The sequence below is a fragment of the Ahaetulla prasina genome, chromosome 9 (assembly GCF_028640845.1).
Source record: "Ahaetulla prasina isolate Xishuangbanna chromosome 9, ASM2864084v1, whole genome shotgun sequence".
NCBI classification, from domain to species: domain Eukaryota; kingdom Metazoa; phylum Chordata; class Lepidosauria; order Squamata; family Colubridae; genus Ahaetulla; species Ahaetulla prasina.
Window position 1 is genome coordinate 12,619,658 of NC_080547.1, and position 21,403 is coordinate 12,641,060.

Below are 21,403 nucleotides of genomic sequence, written 5' to 3' on the forward strand. Positions count from 1 at the left end.
AGTTTCGGAGCATAGCCACCACATATGAAAGAAGGTACCTATCTTTTGTCCACATTTCCAACGTTTGGAAATTATTTGGGATTAAAATTATTTGGGGTTGAAATTTGTATATATATATTCAGGTATATATATATATAAATACCTGAAGGCCATCACTCTGCTAAACAAATAATTCCCTCAACACTGTCAAACTGTTTATTAAATCTACACTACTATTAATCTTCTCATCGTTTTCATCACCAACCTCTTTCCACTTATGACTGTATGACTGTAACTTTTCGTTGCTATCATTAAGGGTTAAATTGCAACCTATGACCATCATTTGTGTTGTAAATGTTGTACCTTTGATGAAAGTATTTTTTTTCTTTTATGTACACTGAGCATGTGTACCAAAACAAATTTCTTGTGTGTCCAATCACACGGCCAATAAATTCTATTCTATTCTATTCTAAATTCTATTCTAAAGTATACACACACACACACACACACACACACACACACACATACATATACATATATATATATATATATATACATATACATATATGTAGGTCTTTGGTTATTCGGGTTTTCTCCCACGTAAAATTGGAAGTGTCTTGGCGACGTTTCGACGAAGTCTCATTCGTCATCTTCAGGCTTCAGCTTCGTGCTTCTGGGAGCAATGCTCAGAAGCACGAAGCTGAAGCCTGAAGATGACGAATGAGACTTCGTCGAAACGTCGCCAAGACACTTCCAATTTTACGCGGGAGAAAACCCGAATAACCAAAGACCTACATACAAACACCCGCGAAAACCTCAGAAAACAAATATACATATATATATATACATGTTTAGAAGGGATTAAACCCATGGAAGGCAATGGGACTTCATTCAGAGTCATTAGATTGGGCTGGCTGGGCTGCCAGAATTGCCCTTGTGATACGGCCCATTTTGATTCCTAACAACAGCTTCAAAATATCTGGCAGAAGATCATCCTAGTTCAGGGGTCAGCAACCCGTGGCTCTGGAGCCGTATGTGGCTCTTCCATCCCTCTGCTGTGGCTCCCTGTTGCTGGGCGGCTCCACAATTGATAGAGCTTTCGGTTAGGACAGGTAGAGGAAAAAAGGACGCCGCGCTAGGAGGAGACTCTATGGTGGGGGAACCGGACTTCCGGTCAGCTCCAGAATTGAATGGGGGCTTCCGGTTAGGACCTTTGTGGCTCTTTGAGTGTTTAAGGTTGCCGACCCCTGTCCTAGCTTGATATTTAGGCGTATTTCCCCATTTCAGAAAAAGTTGACTTGCCTTCCTTGACAACTGGCACCGTGCATTGAATAGATTCTTTTTCTCCTTTCTCTTTTGGTGAACTGCATACATACCGTGCTCTCAGCCCTACTTTAGTTTTGCTTCAGATCGATGGGGTTCTTTGTGCCCTCTGAGCTAATGCCTAATATCGAGATATTAATCTTGCTCTTCATGTATGCTTAGAGGCATGTTGATTCACACTGAGGAGATGCTTTGGTCCTTTTGTTTTCCTGTTTGGCTTTTTGATTGTCTTTATTTTTTAATGGTGTAGAGTAGGGGTCTCCAACCTTGGCAACTTTAAACCTGGAGGATGTTGAGACCGAGGCCCAAGTAGTGATTGCCAAACACAATTCAATCCTGAACAAACCTATTTCATTAAAACAGCTGAGAATTGATTCATTCTCAGCTTAGTCCAAAACAAATTCTTCGTAAACAGTCCTTCGGCCTTATCACCAACCTTTGTTGTCTTTGGCAACCTGCCAAAAGCTTTTCTTGGCAAAACCCCCACAAAGTTCAAGAGACACTGACAAGAAGCAATGGAATTCAATGTTGCTTTTCCACAAAGAACCCAAGAAGACGAAGCTACCAACGTTGTTTTCCGGCAAAGTCCAAATGCCGTTGCTGTTCTTTTAAGCCTTATGGGAGTGGCCAATCATCTCCTGGCCTTACTCATGAGTCGTCCTTTTTGCTTCAGCTGCTCTTGCCTTCTGGCAGCTCTTCGCATGCATGCACTAGGAACAGGCTCCTCCTGTTCCTCTGCCTCTCTGCTGTCTGCCTCTGAAGGCACCAGAGTTCGCGCATCGCTCCCAGATGGCCCTGGCCCCATCTCTGCCTCCAACGCAGAGCCCTCATCTGGGCCTTCCCCTGACTCCAGGTCTGGCCCATCATCCTCCCCAGCCTCCTCACTGTCCAACTCCACTGCCAGGTCCTCAGGCTGCTGGTGGACCACAACAGAGGACTTCAACTCCCAGAATTCTGGGAGTTGAAGTCTACCAGGTTTAAAGTTGCCAAGGTTGGAGACCCCTAGTGTAGAGAGCAAACCCCACTCCCTTCTAGAACTGATGATATGATCTAATTGGGTAATGAAACATCTGCAAGAAAGCAACCAAGCTCAGACAGCACCAAGGACCCCATAGATGTCCTCCTCCTCCTCCCACACCCTCTCTTTTCTAGCACCGATGATGTGATCTAGTTGGGTCATGAAACGTCTGCAAGAAAACAACCAAGTTCAGAGAGCACCAAGGACCCCGCAGTGCGACCCTGAGCTACAAATATTCTCTTGCATTGGTTGCTTTGGCTCAAAGGGGATCCATCAGGTTTGCCTCTAATGAACTCCAGAAGCCTCTCCAGCTGCCTTTGGCATGGCTTTCGTGAATCCTGGAGACTTGCACATAACAAAGACTCCCTTCAGAGCGCCTATATGTATCCTGCTATAGGCACCTGACAGCCTGAAGCTGGGCAAGACTAGGCATGGCACTCAGCACTGGCCTATGCTCATCCTGTGTAGAAGGTAAAGGAGAGATCTAGGTAGAATTTTACAGCTGCTGCTAGGGGAAAACATGCCTTTGGGAGCATCGTTGGATCCCACAATACACATAATGGACAACCCTGAAGCTGACCTGGCCAAAGCCATATTAGAAGCTTCAGTGCTGCCACTGAGGGATAGGGAGGGGGCCAGTGGTGAAATCCAAACCGGTTTGCTACTGGTGCACGCTGTGTAACGAACGTGTTCTGAATGCACATGTCCAGTGCACACTAAACACGCACTGCGCCTGTGCATGCACGGTATGCGCCAAAAGGAGGATTGGGAAGGTAAATAGAACAGCGAGGGGGAAGGGATGAGCTGTGCTGTGTGATTTAGCTTCGCTAGAAAGTAGATGGCTAGAAAGCTCTGGTTTTCCCAGTTGCAATGTATGGCTGTGAAGGTTGGACCATAAGAAAGGCTGAGCGCCAAAGAATTGAGGCCTTTGAACTGGTGGTGCTGGAGAAGACTCCTGTGAGTCCTTTGGACTGCAAGGCGATCAAACTGGTCAGTCCTAGAGGAGATCAACCCTGACTGCTCTTTAGAAGGCCAGATCCTGAAGAGGAAACTCAAATACTTTGGCCACCTAATGAGAAAGAAGGACTCCCTGGAGAAGAGCCCAATGCTGGGAAAGATTGAGGGCAAAAGAAGAAGGGGACGACAGAGAACGAGGTGGCTGGATGGAGTCACTGAAGCAGCAGGCATGAGTTTAAATGGACTCCAGAGGATGGTAGAGGACAGGAAGGCCTGGAGGAATGTTGTCCATGGGGTTGCGATGGGTCGGACACGACTTTGCAACTAACAACAACAAAAGAAAGTAGAGTTGGCCATGCCCACCCAGGTTTTGTGGTTCCCTGTGGGTTGTTGTTGTTGTTGTTGTTGTTTTCTGTAGGAAACGGGTCCAAATGGCTCTTTAAGTGTTTAAGGTTGCAGATCCCTTTAGCCATTTGTATAATGTCCATCAGTTGCCTACATCCAGAAGTTCTCAGAGCGAAAGACGATCAGCATAGCAACAAAAACTGCAGGAAAAGCTTCATCAAACAGCACTGGGGGAAAAGAGAACTGGAAAAGAAGAGAGAAGATGTGGTGCTTTGCCAGGATTATTTTCCTCCTTTGTTGCTCTGCACGATGGGGCAACCGAGCCCGAGAATCACAGACCGAGCGCTGAATATAGAAGTCACCTCTGTTGCCTGTTTTCACCACAAATTACACCGTGCAATTATAAACCTGTGGTAGATTGGACCATGCCTTATAGATAAGAGAACGAGAAGGCAGCTTCCGCCATGCTACTGGTCTTGTTGCCTTTCACAACGTGCACAGGTGTGCCTCACCTTTTGGGCGTGCCAAGGTTTCAAGAGCAGCAGGGGCCACTACTGACGTGATAGCAGTGTTTCATATATTTGAGGGATTGTCGCAAAGATGAGCAAGTCAACCTATTCTCCAAAGCACCAGAAGGCAGGGCAAGAAGAGAAGAGAAGAGAAGAGAAGAGAAGAGAAGAGAAGAGAAGAGAAGAGAAGAGAAGAGAAGAGAAGAGAAGAGAAGAGAAGAGAAAATATGGAATGGAATAGAAGAGAAGAGAAGGGAAGGGAAGGGAAGGGAAGAGAAGAGAAGAGAAGAGAAGAGAAGAGAAGAGAAGAGAAGAGAAGAGAAGAGAAGAGAAGAGAAGAGAAGAGAAGAGAAGAGAAGAGAAGAGAAGAGAAGAGAAGAGAAGAAAAGAAAAGAAAAGAGAAGAGAAGAGAAGAGAAGAGAAAATATGGAATGGAATGGAATAGAATAGAATAGAATAGAATAGAATAGAATAGAATAGAATAGAATAGAATAGAATAGAATAGAATAGAATAGAATAGAATTTTTTATTGGCCAAGTGTGATTGGACACACAAAAGATTTGTCTTTGGTGCATACGCTCTCAGTGTACATAAAAGAAAAGATACGTTCATCAAGAATCATAAGGTACAACACTTAATGATAGTCATAGGGTACAAATAAGCAATCAGGAACCAATCAATATCAATATAAATCGTAAGGATACAAGCAACAAAGTTACAGTCTTGCAGTCATAAGTGGGAGGAGATGGGTGATGGGAATGATGAGAAGATTAATAGTGATGCAGACTTGGTGAATAGTTTGACAGTGTGGAGGGAATTATTTGTTTAGCAGAGTGATTCTAGTTCAAATTTATAACATGTACAGGGCGAGATGTTGGCATTAACCAGATTTGGCCAATATTTTTTTTCTCTTCTCACGCCCTCATTTCTTTCCCTTATCGTTTCTTACCTGGTTTGTGTCCTTTACATAATGTTGCTCACATCCCAGGGAAATGGTGCGATGGGTAGATAATTAGGTTACACATGTAGGTGTCCGTCCAGCTGTGATGGACTTACACTTGTTCTTATCTCGCCTCAATTATTGTATTGGTCCATCTTCCTTTCTAATCTGATTATTCTATAGATTTAATCACTGCAGCCAGCAAAGGATGCCTCTGTGTGTGTATTTGTGTGTGGGTTGGGAAGCTGGGCTGGAAATACTGCACAGATAATGCTCCACTTATGTCCACCATTGAGTCCAAAATTCTTATTGCTAAGCGAGACAGCTGTTAAATGAATTTTAACAACTTTCATGACCTTTCTGGCCCTAGTTGAATCTGGCTTCCCCCATTTATTTTATTTTTTTATTTATTTTTAGTTGTCAAACACAACAGTATATATAAGTATAAGCATGAAATAACCATACAAATTGGATACAATCAAAGGGAACATTAGGACAGGAACGGTAGGCACGCTGGTGCTCTTATGCACGCCCCTTACAGACCTCTTGGGAATGGGGTGAGGTCAATAGTAGACAGTTTTTGGTTGAAGCTTTGGGGATTTTGGGAAGAGACCACAGAGTCAGGTAGTGCATTCCAGGCATTAACAACTCTGTTACTGAAGTCATATTTTCTACAATCAAGATTGGAGCGGTTCACATTAAGTTTAAATCTATTGTGCGCTCATGTATTGTTGCGATTGAAGCTGAAGTAGTCTTCGACAGGAAGGACGTTGTAACAGATGATTCTATGAGTTAAGCTCAGGTCATGTCGAAGGCGGCGGAGTTCTAAATTTTCTAAACCCAGGATTTCAAGTCTGGTGGCATAAGGTATTTTGTTGTGATCAGAGAGGAGTGGAGAACTCTTCTTGTAAAATATTTCTGGACACGCTCAATTGTATTAATGTCCAAAATGAGGCGTGGGTTCCAGACAGGCGAGCTGTCTGGAATCCCCTTTCGAGAAATAAAATAAAATAAATTTATTCTATTTCTCAAAAGGGGATCACGTGCAGTGGTAGGTTTCAAATTTTTTTACTACTGGTTCTGTGGGCATGGTTTTGTGGGTGTGGCATGGTTTGGTGGGCGTGGCTTGGTGGCCATAGTAGGGGAAGGTTACTGCAAAATCCCCATTTCCTCCCAATCAGCTGGGAATTGGGAGAGAGAGAATTAATGGGGGAGGGGCCAGTCAGAATTTTTACTACCGGTTCTCCGAACTACTCAAAATTTCCGCTACCGGTTCTCCAGAACTGGTCAGAACCTGCTGAAACCCACCTCTGATCACATGAACCTGGGACACTGCAATGGTCATAAATAGGAATCAGTTGCCAAGTGGCTGAATTTTGATCCTGTGACCCTGGGGATGCCGCAATGGTCGTAAGTGTGAAAAACGGTCATAAGTCACTTTTTTTCAGGGCTGTTGTCACTTCAACCAGTCGCTAAACGGACTCCCCGTATGAATATAGTTATTATTATTATTATTATTATTTATTCGATTTTTATACCGCCCTTCTCCCGAAGGACTCAGGGCGGTGTACAGCCAAAAGTAAAAACAGACAATACAATATACAATTTAAAATACAAATTAAAAAACTTATTTTATAATTGGCCTAAAAAACTTTAAAATATATAAAACTAAAACCCCATTAAAATTAATATTAAAAAATTTAAAATCGATAAAATTTAAAATCGATAAAATTCAAGCCAGCCCCGCGCGAATGAAAAGATGTGTCTTCAGTTCGCGGTGGAAGGTCCGAAGGTCAGGTATTTGGCGTAAACCCGGGGGAAGCTCGTTCCAGAGTGTGGGAGCCCCCACAGAGAAGGACCTTCCCCTGGGGCCCGCCAGCCGACATTGCTTGGCGGACGGCACCCTGAGAAGTCCCTCTCTGTGTGAGCGTACGGGTCGGTGGGAGGCATGCGGTAACAGTTGAGGATTATCCGTATAAATATATAATGTTTTCCTGCCGAAAGAAAAACAGGCAGTACTGGGGTAAACAGAGACCTCAGTTCGAATTCTTCCTTTGTCAAAATGTCACTTCTCTGGGAATTTGGGTAATCCAGTCACTTTCTCCGGGGCTTACCTTCCAAGCCTGCTTTGGCAAACTGTCAGGAGATAAAGGCTAGGAAGAATTTCATTCCCTAAAGCGTTTGCAGAATGGTTAAATAGTCATTATTTTGCTACTGATTGTATTTGTGGGAATCAGATTTTCTTCAGAGATGGTGAAAAATGTAGCCACTATTCAGGGAAGGCACACAGTTCAATCCAATTTCCCATAAACGTCTTGATTTCTAATGCCCCAGCTTTGCAAACATTCACCTTCCCAAAAGGTGCCTTATACACTGTAAGCCGCCCTGAGTCTTCAGAGAAGGGCGGGATATAAATGTAAACAAACAAAAAAAAAAGCTATAGCTTATTAAGTGATGTGTATCCTTAACTGAGGGACGCGGTGGCTCATTGGCTAAGGCACTGAGCTTGTCGATCGAAAGGTTGGCAGTTCAGCAGTTCGAATCCCTAGTGCCGCGTAACGGGGTGAGCTCCCGTTACTTGTCCCAGCTTCTGCCAACCTAGCAGTTCGAAAGCACGTCAAAAATGCAAGTTGAAAAATAGGAACCACCTTTGGTGGGAAGGCAACAGCATTCCATGCGCCTTTGGTGTTGAATCATGCTGGCCACATGACCACGGAGACATCTTTGGACAGCACTGGTTCTTCGGCTTCGAAACGGAGATGAGCACCGCCCCCTAAAGTCGGGAACAACTAGCACATATGTACGAGGAGAACCTTTACCTTTAAGTCTTGGGCCAGGTCTCTCCTCGTCTCCCAATCTTGCACCGATTCTTTGAATTTTTCTATGCTCTGGCTGGTGTCCGCTTTGATGGTGTTGAATGTCTTGCTGATTCTCAACGGAAGAGTGAAGGTGATGGTTAGAAAGTCTCATGTGTGAGGAGAGCCTTTACCTTATCCTTAACTGAAATGATAATAGATTCTTCAGCATCCCACCTCAGCCAAATATAAAGAAATAAAATGAAGATAGCATTCAGACTTCCCGTCTATACACACTTATTCTAAGTGTGTAAATACAAGTACACTGATCTCTGTAAAACAGAGGGCCATCAAAACCCAAAATCAGCACTAAAAGGGCCTTTCACCATCAGCCGAAATGTTGAGTTAAAGGAGACATTTATGTCTGATTGTAGCTGCCCAGAGTTGCTATGTGGTAAGACGGGTAGCGAATAAATTTAATAAGTAAATAAATTGTACCCAGCAAGTTCTAAAGGTTTGAGGAAGATGGCTTCAGCTCTTAAGATTTGCCGGTCAAACCACTAAATCTACTGTGTTTCCCCGAAAATAAGACCCTGTCTTATATTTTTTTGAACCCCGAAATAAGTGCTTGGCCTTATTTTTGGGGAGATTTTATTATTTTGAGGAGCGTGGAGCAAGACAAGGCTCCCCTTGCCGTCTTACCTGATTTCCAGCTGTGTCTCCCTAACCCTAACCAGGGGAAATGGCAGGGACCGGCTGCGCATGTGGTTAAATATTTTCAGGGAGGGCTTATTTGGGGGGGGGGCTTATTTTAGCACATGCACTTATTTTGGACCTGATTGGCCTTATTATCAGGGGATGTCTTATTTTGGGGGAAACAGAGTAGTAGCTAGCTTTCATTTTTCAAGGCCAATAAGGTTACTACATGCTTCTTTCAAAAATAAATCCCAGACTCTAAGTAAAAAAAAAAGAGGTTTAAAAAAGTGATCTCAGTGATCTACTAGCATTTTCTAGGACCTGAAATGCCTGAAAATATACACTGTTTCCCCGAAAATAGGACCCAACCGGAAAATAAGTCTTACCATGATTTTTCAGGAGGCTCGTAATATAAGCCCTACCCCCCAAAATAAGCCCCAGTTACGACTGTCAGCCAGATGGTTGCATTTAGTACCGTATTTCTCCCAAAATAAGACCTAAACAGAAAATAAGCCCTAATGTGTCTTTTGGAGCAAAAATTAATATAAGACCCGGTCTTATTTTCGGGGAAACATGGTATGTTTTTTTAAAGTTTTAAAAGTTTTTTAAAAGATTTGGACAAAAGATAGGTACCTTCTTTCATATATGGTGGCTATGCTCCAAAACTAAAAAATATTGGATGAAGGTAAATGGTTAGTTACAGGAAGTAACAGGCTACAAGATAGAATACACACCAGAATTGTTTCTTCTAGGAATAATGAAAAGGAAATATGGAAAAAGAAACATATATTATTCTGCATATATGCAGAATAACATATGATAATATATATGATAACTGCAGCAAGATTGGCTTTTTGCTCAGTGTTGGAGAAGTCAAAACACACCCTCTGAAGATTTAATAATTTAAAAAGTATTGGACAGCACCGAATGGACAAAATTACTCTTGAATTGAAAGGATTGATGGATTCGGATTTTTACGTAATATGAGAGAAATGCTACAATAGGATCGAAAATAGAAGGAAAAAAAGGGGATAGAACTCTAAATAGAATGTAAAATTAATATAAATGTATGGAACGTAGGTGAATACTAATAGGAGGATATAAAAATGGTCACAGCCATGTGTAAGCGGTGAATAAGAATTGTTTAACTGTAAAAACTTAATAAAAATAAAATAAAATAAAAGTTTGGCCTCTGTGGCTCAGGCTGCTAATGCAGTCTGTTATTAACACAGCTGCCTGCAATTACTGCAGGTTCTAGTCCCACCAGGCCCAAGGTTGACTCAGCCTTCCATCCTTTATAAGGTAGGTAAAATGAGGACCCAGATTGTTGGGGGCAATAAGTTGACTTTGTATATAAATATACAAATAGAATGAAGACTATTGCTAACATAGTGTTAGCTGCCCTGAGTCTCCGGAGAAGGGTGGGATATAAATGCAAATAAAAAAAAAACAAAGACCAAAATCTGGTCCCTTTAACGCTACAGCAAGATCAAAGCTTTTGCTCAGAGAACGGTTGGAAATATTCTTGAAGAAATCAATGAAGAAATTGTACCATAAACATCCTTTGAAATACCCAGATCATGAAGGTGGGGGGGAGAGACATTAGCAGAGTTTTGATTGAGAACGTAATCATTTGCTTTTTTTTTACTAAAATACCAATCCTGATTTTTCTCTTTCGTTTACAGGAAATGAACGGAATGGCTTAGACTTCAGCCGACAGGTAAAAGCCTACGAAAATGCTTTTCATTGACTTGAGTTGTAAATGGTTTATATTAAAGGAGATAAAAGAATACTCAAATGTTTTGATGGAAAACCAGATTTGGGACAAACAGTTGGATATTTTAATGTCTTGGGGCAAAATTTGACCGTGACCTGGTTTTATGTCTCCAATTTTCCAGTTTCCAGTTGTAGCGTGAGAATGGAGTTGCGAGTTTATAAGAGACTGAGCTGGTTTTGCACAATCAGCCAAGACATTTCATACCGATGGCTGTTACGTTCATAAGCTTTAAATCAAAATATGGCACGTACAAAAATGCCTTCAAACCAAAAACCAAAGTATCAAAACAAAGCCGCTGTACATTCTTCTTCCTGATTTGATACTTTTCTGGTTCAAGAAAAAAATATTCCATGAAGGATCTTACCACTTCCTTCCGAAGCTCAAGAGCTGGAGAAAGTTTTCCCATATGTTTATTGTATTTAAACAGAGATCAAACTCCACTCTAGCACTGATGATCTAACCTAGTTGGGTAATGAAACGCCTGCAAGAAAACAACCAAGCTCACAGATTACCAAGGACCCCACAGTCCTCCTCCTCTTCCTCCTCCTCCCCTCCACACTCCCTTCTAGCACTGATGATGTTCCCTAGTTGGGTAATGAAACGCCTGCAAGAAAACAACCAAGCTCAGAGAGCATTTGGGGCCCCACAATTTTCTTATACGTCCCATTATTTTCAGGTACATAAGGAGCCTCTGGTCCTTTGTGAACAACGTTTGGAGACCCATAATCCCCTACACATTGCTTTGAAAATGAAAAAGCCTTCTTTCCAACCCCGTCTCCTAAAATTCAGGTTGCAAACAAAGTTCCTTCAATTCCTATAATTTAGAAGGTTGGATGCCTGATTGCCTTTCTACTTCCTTTTCAGCATTTTGCGACTTTCAAATTTCAAATCTTTGTTGTCAGTGCACAACATATGTACAATGAGATTGGTTGAGCTCCCTCAGTGCATCCCCACAACACAATACAACTCATAGTAAAGACAGAAAATCCCTAACCCAATAAATCATATTAACAAAACACCCAGTCCTATTGCACCAGTGTGAACATGTTACACATTGTGCCGGCCCTGCAGTCCATCATACTGCGTAGTTATGACGTTATTTCTCATTCAGGATACATAAATGTCATTCGTAATGACTTTCATTATCCTGTACTTTCTGCCCATAAACTTAGATTTATTTTATTTTATTTATTTATTTATTTTGTCACAACAATATATATAAGTATTATACAGAAAAGATTATATAGTGTATAAACATATATATGAGTAAATAATAGGAGGAATAAGCATATATATATATATATATAAGAAGAAGAAAAGAAAAACAATAGGACAGGAACGGTAGGCACGTTTGTGCTCTTATGCACGCCCCTTATGGTCCTCTTAGGAATGGGGTGAGATTAATATTAGAAAGTTTTTGGTTAAAGCTTTTGGATTCTTGATCCCCTGCTAAATTTGGAAAATAAACTCTAACCAATCCCAGTCTGGATTCAATCTCTTTTTTTTTCCCAAAAAAAAATGGGAGCAAATTTACTAGACAGTCGTCTGGCTGAGATGGATCATCAATAAAACTTTTCTTGAGTTTCCTTTGGTATTCCCATCTCAACGTGTATCAATTTGTTGGTTCACGCACACCTCTGGTAGAAAGGATTGTTGTTCAGAAACACACCTGTGCTGGCGATGACTTGTTTGGCAGATGTTGTTAGCAGGGGGGAGGCGGGAAAAATATTGCAATAGATGTTCTTGATAAGGTTGAGAGCAAAAGCTGTCTGGTTGTTTGTCATATGACACCCCAACAAGATAGGATTCGCGGATGGGTTAAATGTGCTACTCGGAACATCGTACATCTTAAGAAGGTACTTGGTTGATACCTAGGATGCTGGCAGCAACCATATCAACCATTAGCACCAGTCAATGGTATTTGTGATGCATTTTTGAATGTTCTTTTGACTGAGTTTCATGTTTAATGAATAAAGTTAATAATAGTAATAGTAATAGTAATAATAATAATAGCCTTTATTTTCATTGAATAATGTATACAATGAAATTGGTTTAGCCTCTACTGGTGCAATCCATAACAGAAAATACAAGACAACATGAATAGTATAGAGAATAATCCTTATACAAGTAATTGGGGGGGGGGGAAATAGTCATTTTTTGTCAGATGTTTGTCTGAGCTAAGTTTGGTTGACGTTTCTGAGGGTGACGCAATGAAGGGGCTTGTTGGGCAATTCCTATTGTGTCTGAGGGCTAATCCTATCTTTGTTGGATCATGGGTGAGGGTATTTGCTTATGAATAGAGCTATCTATCTCTTTATCTCTTAAGTGCCGACATCCACTGTGGGCTATTAGGAAAGGTGGGGGCTGCTTTCCAAGAGCATGTTTCTCCATTTTCTCATCCAGGAAAATATAATATTCTGCCTTTTTAAACATTTCTCAAAATATTTCATTCTTCTGGGAGAGGAGCGCGTGCTAAGTTTCTACAATCCTCGCGGTTTCCTTGTTTGTCGCTTTGCCAAAGTTGCTCGAAAAGTCGAAATTGGTTCATGATTAACACCCACTTTTTTTTTTTTCCTTAAGCAGTTCTTGGCTGATCTAAGCAACTTGAAATCTGGGTGGTCCTAATGCGAGAAGCCGTCAGGAGACGGAGTTGCTAGAGGCTAGACTGAGAAGTAAAAATAAATTTAAAAAAGAAAAAAATCTCAGGGGAAGATAAGGACGAATTCCTTCCGTAGCTTTGCTGAGGAAACTCCGTGAATGTCTCTATGTTGGTTAGCAAGAGTTGACTTCAGTTTTGACGTTTTAGTTTGCCTTCTACAGGAGGGTGGATGCAGAAAGGGGTTGTTTGTTTGTTTGTTTATCTACAATGCCTTCACTTCAGAGGTGAAATCTAAAAATTTTCCCTACTGGTTCTGTGGGCGTGGCTTAATTGGTGGGTGTGGCTTGGTGGTCAGGTGACTGAAGGGGCATGGCCAATAATAATAAATAATAAAAATAATAAAATATACAAAACTTGGGAGCACACCGGTCTACCTTCTTTAAAAATAGAGGCACCGGTCTACTAATTGCCTTTTTTTGGAAGGCACCGGTCTTCCTTCTTTAAAAATAGAGGCACCTGTCTACTAGCTGCCTACAGCGCTGATCAGCTGTAGTGCGGTCCTTTGAAGCATCGCGGCAGTCATTTAAGGCCGTTTGCAGCTATATCACCATCGAGAGCTTCAGGGACAGAGAAGAGGAACAGCGAGGCGTGGGCGGTGGAGGGGGCAGGGATTTTTGCTACCGGTTCTCCAAACTACCCGTCCCCATCGCTACCGGATCGCGCAATCCGGTCCAAACCGGGAACATTTCACCCCTGTTTCAGTTGGTTAAAAGCAACTAGCACAGTTTAGTGTTTGAAATGAGTTTCCATTCTGGCAGGTTCTGGAAAGGAAAATTGTTCTAGAAGCAGAATGATGGAAAACGTGGACATATCAGAAACCAGAAAAACTTCTACCAATAGAGGAGAAAATATTTGTAGTTCAGGGTTGAATTGAGGGATCCTCGGTGTTTTCTGAGCTTGGTTCATTGGTGGGATTCAGTTGGTTCTCTCCGGTTCAGGTGAACTGGAAGCAGGGGCTGTGGGAGGCTCTGCCCACTCACCTGGATGTCATCACATCCCATTTTTGATGCTCTGCACATGTGCAGAAGACTCTACACTTGCACGGAGGTTGTGCATGCATGCAAAGCATGCGGGTGCTCTCATTTGCGAACCGGTAGTGAAATTCAGTGAATACCATCCCTGGCTCAGTTGTTTTTTGGGGTTTTTTTTTTGCAAACGTTTCATTACCCAAACTAGTAGCATCATCAGTGCTAGAAGTCTGTAGGAGAGCAAATTTCCCTCCCTTCTAGCACTGATGAGGTTACCTAGTTCGGGGAAAGAAACGTCCTGCAAGAAAACAACCAAGTTCAGACAGCACCAAAGGACCCCCTCAGAAAAGCTTCTTTTTCATGTCAACTATTTGGGACATGAGAATAAAAGAAAACAAGAGAGAAGGGGGCACCAGAGAATGAGATGGTTCGATAGTGTCATCCAGAGGTGGGCTTCACATTCTGTTACCACCGATTCACCAAGCACTGGAAATGTGAGCGTAAGCACGGACCGTCCATGCATGCGTGCAACGTCAAAAAACAACACGGCAATTCGCTCACATGCGCGCCCTCCGCACGTGTGTGTGGTGTCAAAACCACAGTGATATAGGACAGGATTGCGCTCAGGTGGGTGGGCGAGGGTAGGGTGCACCCACCCACAGGTCACTACTACCAGTTCAACTGAACTGGTTCGAACCGACTGAATACCTCCTCTGATGTCATCGATGTGGTGGTCTAGGTTTGGACAGATTCCCGGAGACAATAGAGGACCAGGTTGTGGTCCCTGTGATCACGAAGAGTCAGACACAATTTAGCAACAGAACAACCAAAAAATCGGGACTGTTTGTGGAAAGATTGCCCAGATAAAGCCGGAAAATATTATCCCAATATTAGTTCCTCAGTTTCATTTGGAAGATACTAAAATGCTACTGTCTGTGACCCCATTGGTGCATCCATGTCTAAGTCCGTGTCCCAAAAACAAGGTCCGCTATTCTCCATGTCTAGATATTATTGAAGGCATCTCCAGATGTGCTGGATGGCCATTCCCATCCATTGATGCCAGCATGGATAATTTCATTTGCTGGACCCTGGAAGGATCGCGTGGTACGGTTTATGCCAACATCAGTGTTGAAATGCTCTTCTTCTATCACTTCACAGGAATAAAACCAGAACATAAAATGGTATGACGATTTAATGTTTAAATCTATGGGGGGTTTTTTTTATGCACAAGTTCCTAAATCTTCTGACTGCAACGATAGGTTCGTAAGGGTGAGAACAGCTGTCCACAAAAACAGCAGCTGGCATCGCAGAAGGTTGACTGGAAAAGATTTGGAGTGATTAGTGCCCCAGCTTGGCTAGCAAAACGAGACTTTTGCTATGCCGACGGTATGCAGAAGAGCGCATGTAAGAATTACGCAATCGGTTAGAATATTGATCCTAGGAAAGGGAATTGCCTGCCTGCCTGCAATTACAAGAAAGGGCGAAGTCATCAGATCCTGGTAGTGTGAGAAAGTTGATGGACAAGGCAACCCAAGACTCTTTCGATGGAGCCCAGAGCAAAGCGGTAACCCCCGCCCCCACCTACTCACATACCGCAATCTCATCTCATACTTAGAACTTTGTGACTCATGGCAGAAAACTTTCATCGGAAAAACGGCACTCTGAAATGACTCAAACCATGGCTTTTCCACCATGCCAAGATGGAAATGAACGGGATTCCAACCGTAAGAAGAATCCAACAAAGGGTTTGGTAGCTGAAGGACAACTAGGTGGCAGTTCCTAGTAGGAACCTCTTAAATGTTTGGTTTACGTCCTTTGTTGTGCCAGAACCAGCTCCTTCTCCACTGTTCTTTAGAAACAGCTTGGCATATGTACACCAGTGGTGACCAATCAATAACCAACATTTTTTTTCTTTATTGATTAAATGTATATGCTGCCCATCTCACTATCAAGAGATGACTCTAGGTGGCTTACAATACATATATCTATCTATATAAAAATGGCTGTGTGTGTATGTATGTTCCAGCATAACTCGGGAACACCTTGAGCAATTTCAACCAAACTTGGTACACAGATGACTTACTCTCTGGAAAAAAATACTGTGGTGGTAAGACACTCCTAGCACACCTCGGGGTGCGTGTTCTGTTAACATACAGCCTGTTGTGCCTTAAAATGGCTTCTACTGTACTGCCTTAAAATGGCTTCTACTGTGCCGCACAGTGGAGTTGCCATGGTAACAGCTTCACAGTATTCCACAAGGGGGCTCCCTCTGGTAAGGGGGAAAACCCAACATTAGAAATTATGTTTGGTCCGGACATTTTCAACAAGGCTTTGATTATTCTTGAGGACAAACGAAGGGCACCAGTACGAGACCGACACAGCGTACTTCACGCAGATTAAATACGAGAAAAGAACTACAACGTCAAACAGCTTAGTGCATATATCACGGACAAGAATCCACTTCTAAATCAAGATCAGAAAAAAGCATACCAAATGATCATGGATCAGCTAATAAAACAAGAAGGTCGTGTCAGTTTACTTGACGCTTCTGGGGGCAGAGGGAAAACAATTTTTAACTAATTTAATTCTCGCCAAAATCGGGGCTCAGTGTGAATTTGCTCTTCCTGTCTAATACAGGATTGGGATAAATGAATACCAGGGCAATGCTGGGTTATCAGCTAGTAGCAGTATAAAACAGAAGGTGAAAAACATTCAACCTTGCGTATGGAAAGCGAAGACATTACAATGGACAACGAAGTGGACAAAAAGGAGCCAAGTGTAGATGGGCAGAGGTGGGACCTTCTCGTAATCTACTAGCCACCTCCAGAATGGGATGTCCCCTTTGGGGTTCCAAGCCAGTTGGCAGAACCAGGTTTCTCAGGACCTTTTGGAAAGCCAAGAAGGTAAGGATGGATCTCACAGGGTATAAGCAACTCACACTGTACGCTAAGTCGTAAGACATGGCAATATGGTCCAACACATTGGATAAAAATGTTGGCTGCACCACCACATGACAGAACTTCCAAATCAGCTTCAACGTTTGAAAATAGGGACAGTCTATGGAACCTGTTGACTTGGAAGAGGTGCCTCCAGATGATTCTCCTCGGGGTAAAGATCTTATCTGATTGCTGGGACTTGGAGGGCACTGAATCAAAGTTCTGCTAGGTGACTTTCCCCCGACACACACACACTTAGTAATTGCATTAGCTGTTCTTGGAGTGGTTTCGATCCTCTTCCTTGGATGGAGAATCCAATAACCAACCGAGGACGTGGTCCATTGGAGTCTTACCGCAGCAGAAGCCAACAAGAATGTGATAAGGAGAAAAAGAGGGTTGTCACAACATCAGGAAGAACAACAAGGAGGACCTGCAGGGGAAAAAAGTGATAAGGAGGAAAGTCAGCTCAGGGAGAGGAGGTGAAAGATAAGTGCTCGGGTGGGAAGAGGTGTGGTTGTGCCAAGCTTTGATGGGAAAGAAGAGAAACCTGAAATTAGTGGGCTATAAAGAAAGATCTCAGGAGCAACACCTGGAAAAAGGTCAGAGGGGAGGATAACCAGGTGGGAACATGCAATATTTTTAAATGTTTACCAACCAGCTGATCTTATGCATTCAGAAAATATAGGTGTCATGGATGGGAAGTATAGAGAATTCACAAAGTACCGTAAAACAGTGGTTCTCAACCTATTCTTCCTCATGGACCCCTTTTAACAGATAACAGATTAACAGAGTTGGAAGGGACCTTGGAGGTCATCTATTCCAACCTCCCACCCAAGCAGGAGACCCTACACCATTTCTGACAACTCTCTTCCTGAAAGCCTCAAGTGGTGAAGCTCCCACAGCTTCTGAAGGCAACTTCTGTTCCATGGGTTGATTGTTCTCACTGTCAGAAAATTTCTCCTTATTTCTAGGTTGAATCTGTCCTTGTTCAGTTTCCATCCATTGTGCTTTGGAGAATAGCTTGACCCCTTCCTCTCTGTGGCAGTCCCTCAAATATTGGAAGATGGCTATCCTGTCTCCCCTGGTTCTTCTCTTCACTAAACTAGCCATGTCTTCTGTCCATCCATGGTTCACTCAGATGTCTTTCTTTCTTTCTTTCTTTCTTTCTTTCTTTCTTTCTTTCTTTCTTTCTTTCTTTCTTTCCTTCCTTCCTTCCTTCCTTCCTTTCTTCCCTCCTTCCCGCCCTTCCACTTTCCTCCCTCCTTCCCTCTCTCTCTCCCCCTCCCTCCTTTCTTCCTTCCTTTTGCTTTGGAAAACAGCTTGACACCCTCCTCTCTGTGGCAACCCCTCCAATATTGGAAGACTGCTATCATTTCTCCTCCGGTCCTTCTCTTCACTAGACTAGCCATGCCTAGTTCCTAGTTCATCGTATGTTTTAGCCTTCAGTCCCCTAAAATCATCCTGCTTGCTCTTCTCCGCACTCTTTCTAGAGCCTCAACTTCTTTTTTATAGTGTGGGGACCAAAACTGGATGCAGGACTCTAGGTGTGTGGCCTTACTAAGGCTTTATAGAGTGGAGTTAGTACCTCACTTTTAAATACCTTTTGCGGCCACGCACCATTATAACATTTCTTTAAGCCTTCGCTGACCCTCTGGGATGACATCGCAAACCACCGGTTGAGAAACGGTGTTGTCTAGACCTTCTTTGAAAGAATATTAGAGATATGAAGTATGGCACACCAAGACAGAAAGGTCTGAGAAAACAGATCTGTTTTGAGTCCCTACCTAAGGGGGTAACTCGGAGAAGGGTTGCTTCCATTTCCATTGGCAATTTCTTTCCGTAACGCGTAGCCTGCCATGAAGAATGCCAAAGAGTAGCTGAGATCAAAGATAGCTGGAATGGGCCTGTAAAAACTTGCCTGACTGGTGCCCTATATTGCTTTAGCGAATGGAAAGGCTTCCTCTTTAAAAGCAAAATAAAATCTGAATTGGACAGGTTATCCAATGTCAGTGTGACTTGAAGGTCTTAATTACAGAGGTCGTGCTGCAGATGTTGGACAGGCAACAGATGTTGAACCGAAGCAAAGGAGTTTCTTGGAAAAGGAGACCCGGTAAGCAAAGCTGAAGAATTTGCTGACGGGATCGCTGAGCTGGCTCCTCCTTTCCTGTTTGAAACTGAATGCGCAGCAAGTGAAACCAGGGTAGAAATGCCAAGAGATGTTGGGAAAAATTTTTTTTTACAGCAGCATCAAAAATGTTAATGCATTTGTTTTGAAACCTCTCTTTGGAAGGAAAGGAGTCAAGCACCCTTTGAAGCTATTGGTGTTTTTTTTTATTATTATTATTTTTAAACATTTTGATGGTATCTGAGTCTTGGGCCGGGTCTCTCCTCATCTCCCCATCTTGCACCCATCCTCTGAACTTTCCTGTCCTCTGGCTGGTGTCCACTCTGATGGTGTTGAAGGTCTTGCTGATTCTCGACGGAACAGTTAAGGCGATGGTTAGGTAAAGGTTCCCCTCGCACATATGTGCTAGTCCAGTGATGGCTAATCTTTTTGCAGTCGTGTGCCGAAAGCATGGGGAGCGGGGGGGCATATGCGCACGTGCCCGCACCTGTAATTCAATGCTACCCCTGCGTCCCCCGCGCGTTTGGCACGCGATGGCAAAAAGGTTACCAGTGGGCCCAGTAGGCCCGTTTTTCACCCTCCCCAGGCTCCAAGAAAGCCTCCGGTGAAAATGGCCTTCCCCACCCCCTTGGAGGCCCTCCAGAGGCCGGAAACAGCCTATTTCCCAACTTCCAGTGGGCCCAGAATGCCTGTTTTTTGTCCTCCCCAGGCTCCTGAGGCTTTCTTGGAGCGTGGGGAGGGCAAAAATGGCCTTCCCCACGCCTCCGGAGGCCCTCCGGAGGCCGTAAATGGCCCATTTTTCGACTTCTGGTGGGCCCAGAAGGCCTGAAAATTAACTGACCAACTTGTGCATGCACGCATGCCATAGGTTCACCATCATGGTGCTAATTGTTCCCGACTCTAGGGGGACAAGTAACGGGAGCTCACCCCGTTACACAGCAGCACTAGGGATCTGAACCGACAAGCTCAGCGTTTTAGCCACTGAGCCACCGCGTCCCTAAGGCGATGGTTACAAGGTCCAAAACTTAATCCAGAGGGTGGTATCGCAGCGGAAGTGAGTTCAGTCTCTGCAAACAAAGAACGTTTACTCATGGTTGAAGGATTGGGTCATTCAGTTGCCCACTGTCCCCTCTGAGAAAAACCACACGCCCAACACCGCTTCAACAAACCCCTGATGCTCCATCTCCAAACCGAACTACAACCCACATCTGTCGTATTCTCAAACCATGGTGTATTTCATTGCCTACACAACAAAGATGTTAGGTTGGGTTGGGTTGAAAAGAGCAGCCTCTCTCTTCCAGTTCTTGTGTTTGGAAAGATCTCCTGATAAAGGCCAGCTGCCAGGTCCTGAGGGGAAGAGCCATGTGCATGGGAATGTGCTAATCAAGAGCGTGAGATGTCTTTGAGTGGGGAGACCTTTCTCCTGGGGCCAGCCAAAGCTAAAACTGAGAAACTTAACAGAAGAACAGAGTTGGAAGAGACCCTGGAGGTCTTCTAGGCCAACCTGCTGCTCGAGCAGGAGACTCTGTATCATTTCAGACAAATGGTTGTCCAATTACTTCTTCTTTTTTTTTATTGAAAAAGTTTTACAAAAAAATTTTCCCCCATACATCCCCCCACTCCTCCCAACCTTAACCCTTCCCCTTACTCCTCCCTCTTTCCCCCATCCCCATCCCAACTTCCCAGAGCAAATACAGGGTATCGTATCTACCAATCATAAACTAAAATGTGCTAATTAACATAAACTCCCATCCCTCTTCTTTTTTTTATTTACATTTATATCCCGCCCTTCTCCGACGACTCAGGGCGGCTTACATTGTGTAAGGCAATAATCTCAAACCTATTTGTATATTTATATACAAAGTCAACTTATTGCCCCCCCAACAATCTGGGTCCTCTTTTTACCTACCTTATAAAGGATGGAAGGCTGAGTCAACCTTGGACCTGGTGGGACTAGAACCTGCAGTAATTGCAGGCAGCTGTGTTTTAATAACAGGCTGTCTTAGCAGCCTGAGCCACACCGCGGCCCAACTTGAGTTGAATCTCAACTCCCCTTTTCCATAAAAAAGAAGAAAAAGGAAAATATTAACACTAATGCAATTACATTCTATTCATTTAAAAGCTATTTCGTATTTTGTTATTTCAATCCAATAGGCTGATAATTCTACCTTCTCATCTAAGTCCATTAAGTTTCAAGTCCAATCTTCTATAATAAACAATATCCCATCTTTCAATGTTGTAATATCAAAAATTATTCCTCAGTATACCTTATAATCCATCGTATTTGTATATCCGTCATACATAATAATAAACATGTATGGTAAATGGGGTGTAAAATGTTTAGAAATTTATACTATGGGGAGTAAGGGGAAGAAT

The 21,403-nt window shown here is 43.0% G+C and overlaps 1 protein-coding gene across 2 annotated transcripts in view; it reads left to right on the forward strand.

Annotated features, from left to right (window-relative positions):
• The window catches only part of POU2F3 (POU class 2 homeobox 3), an 89,428-nt gene that overhangs the window by 28,473 nt on the left and 39,552 nt on the right, over positions 1-21,403 (forward strand). For both annotated transcript variants that reach the window (XM_058194781.1, XM_058194782.1), the window contains one exon: positions 10,248-10,282. In XM_058194781.1, the coding sequence (XP_058050764.1) occupies positions 10,248-10,282 (35 nt within the window). The remainder of the gene's footprint in view (positions 1-10,247; positions 10,283-21,403) is intronic.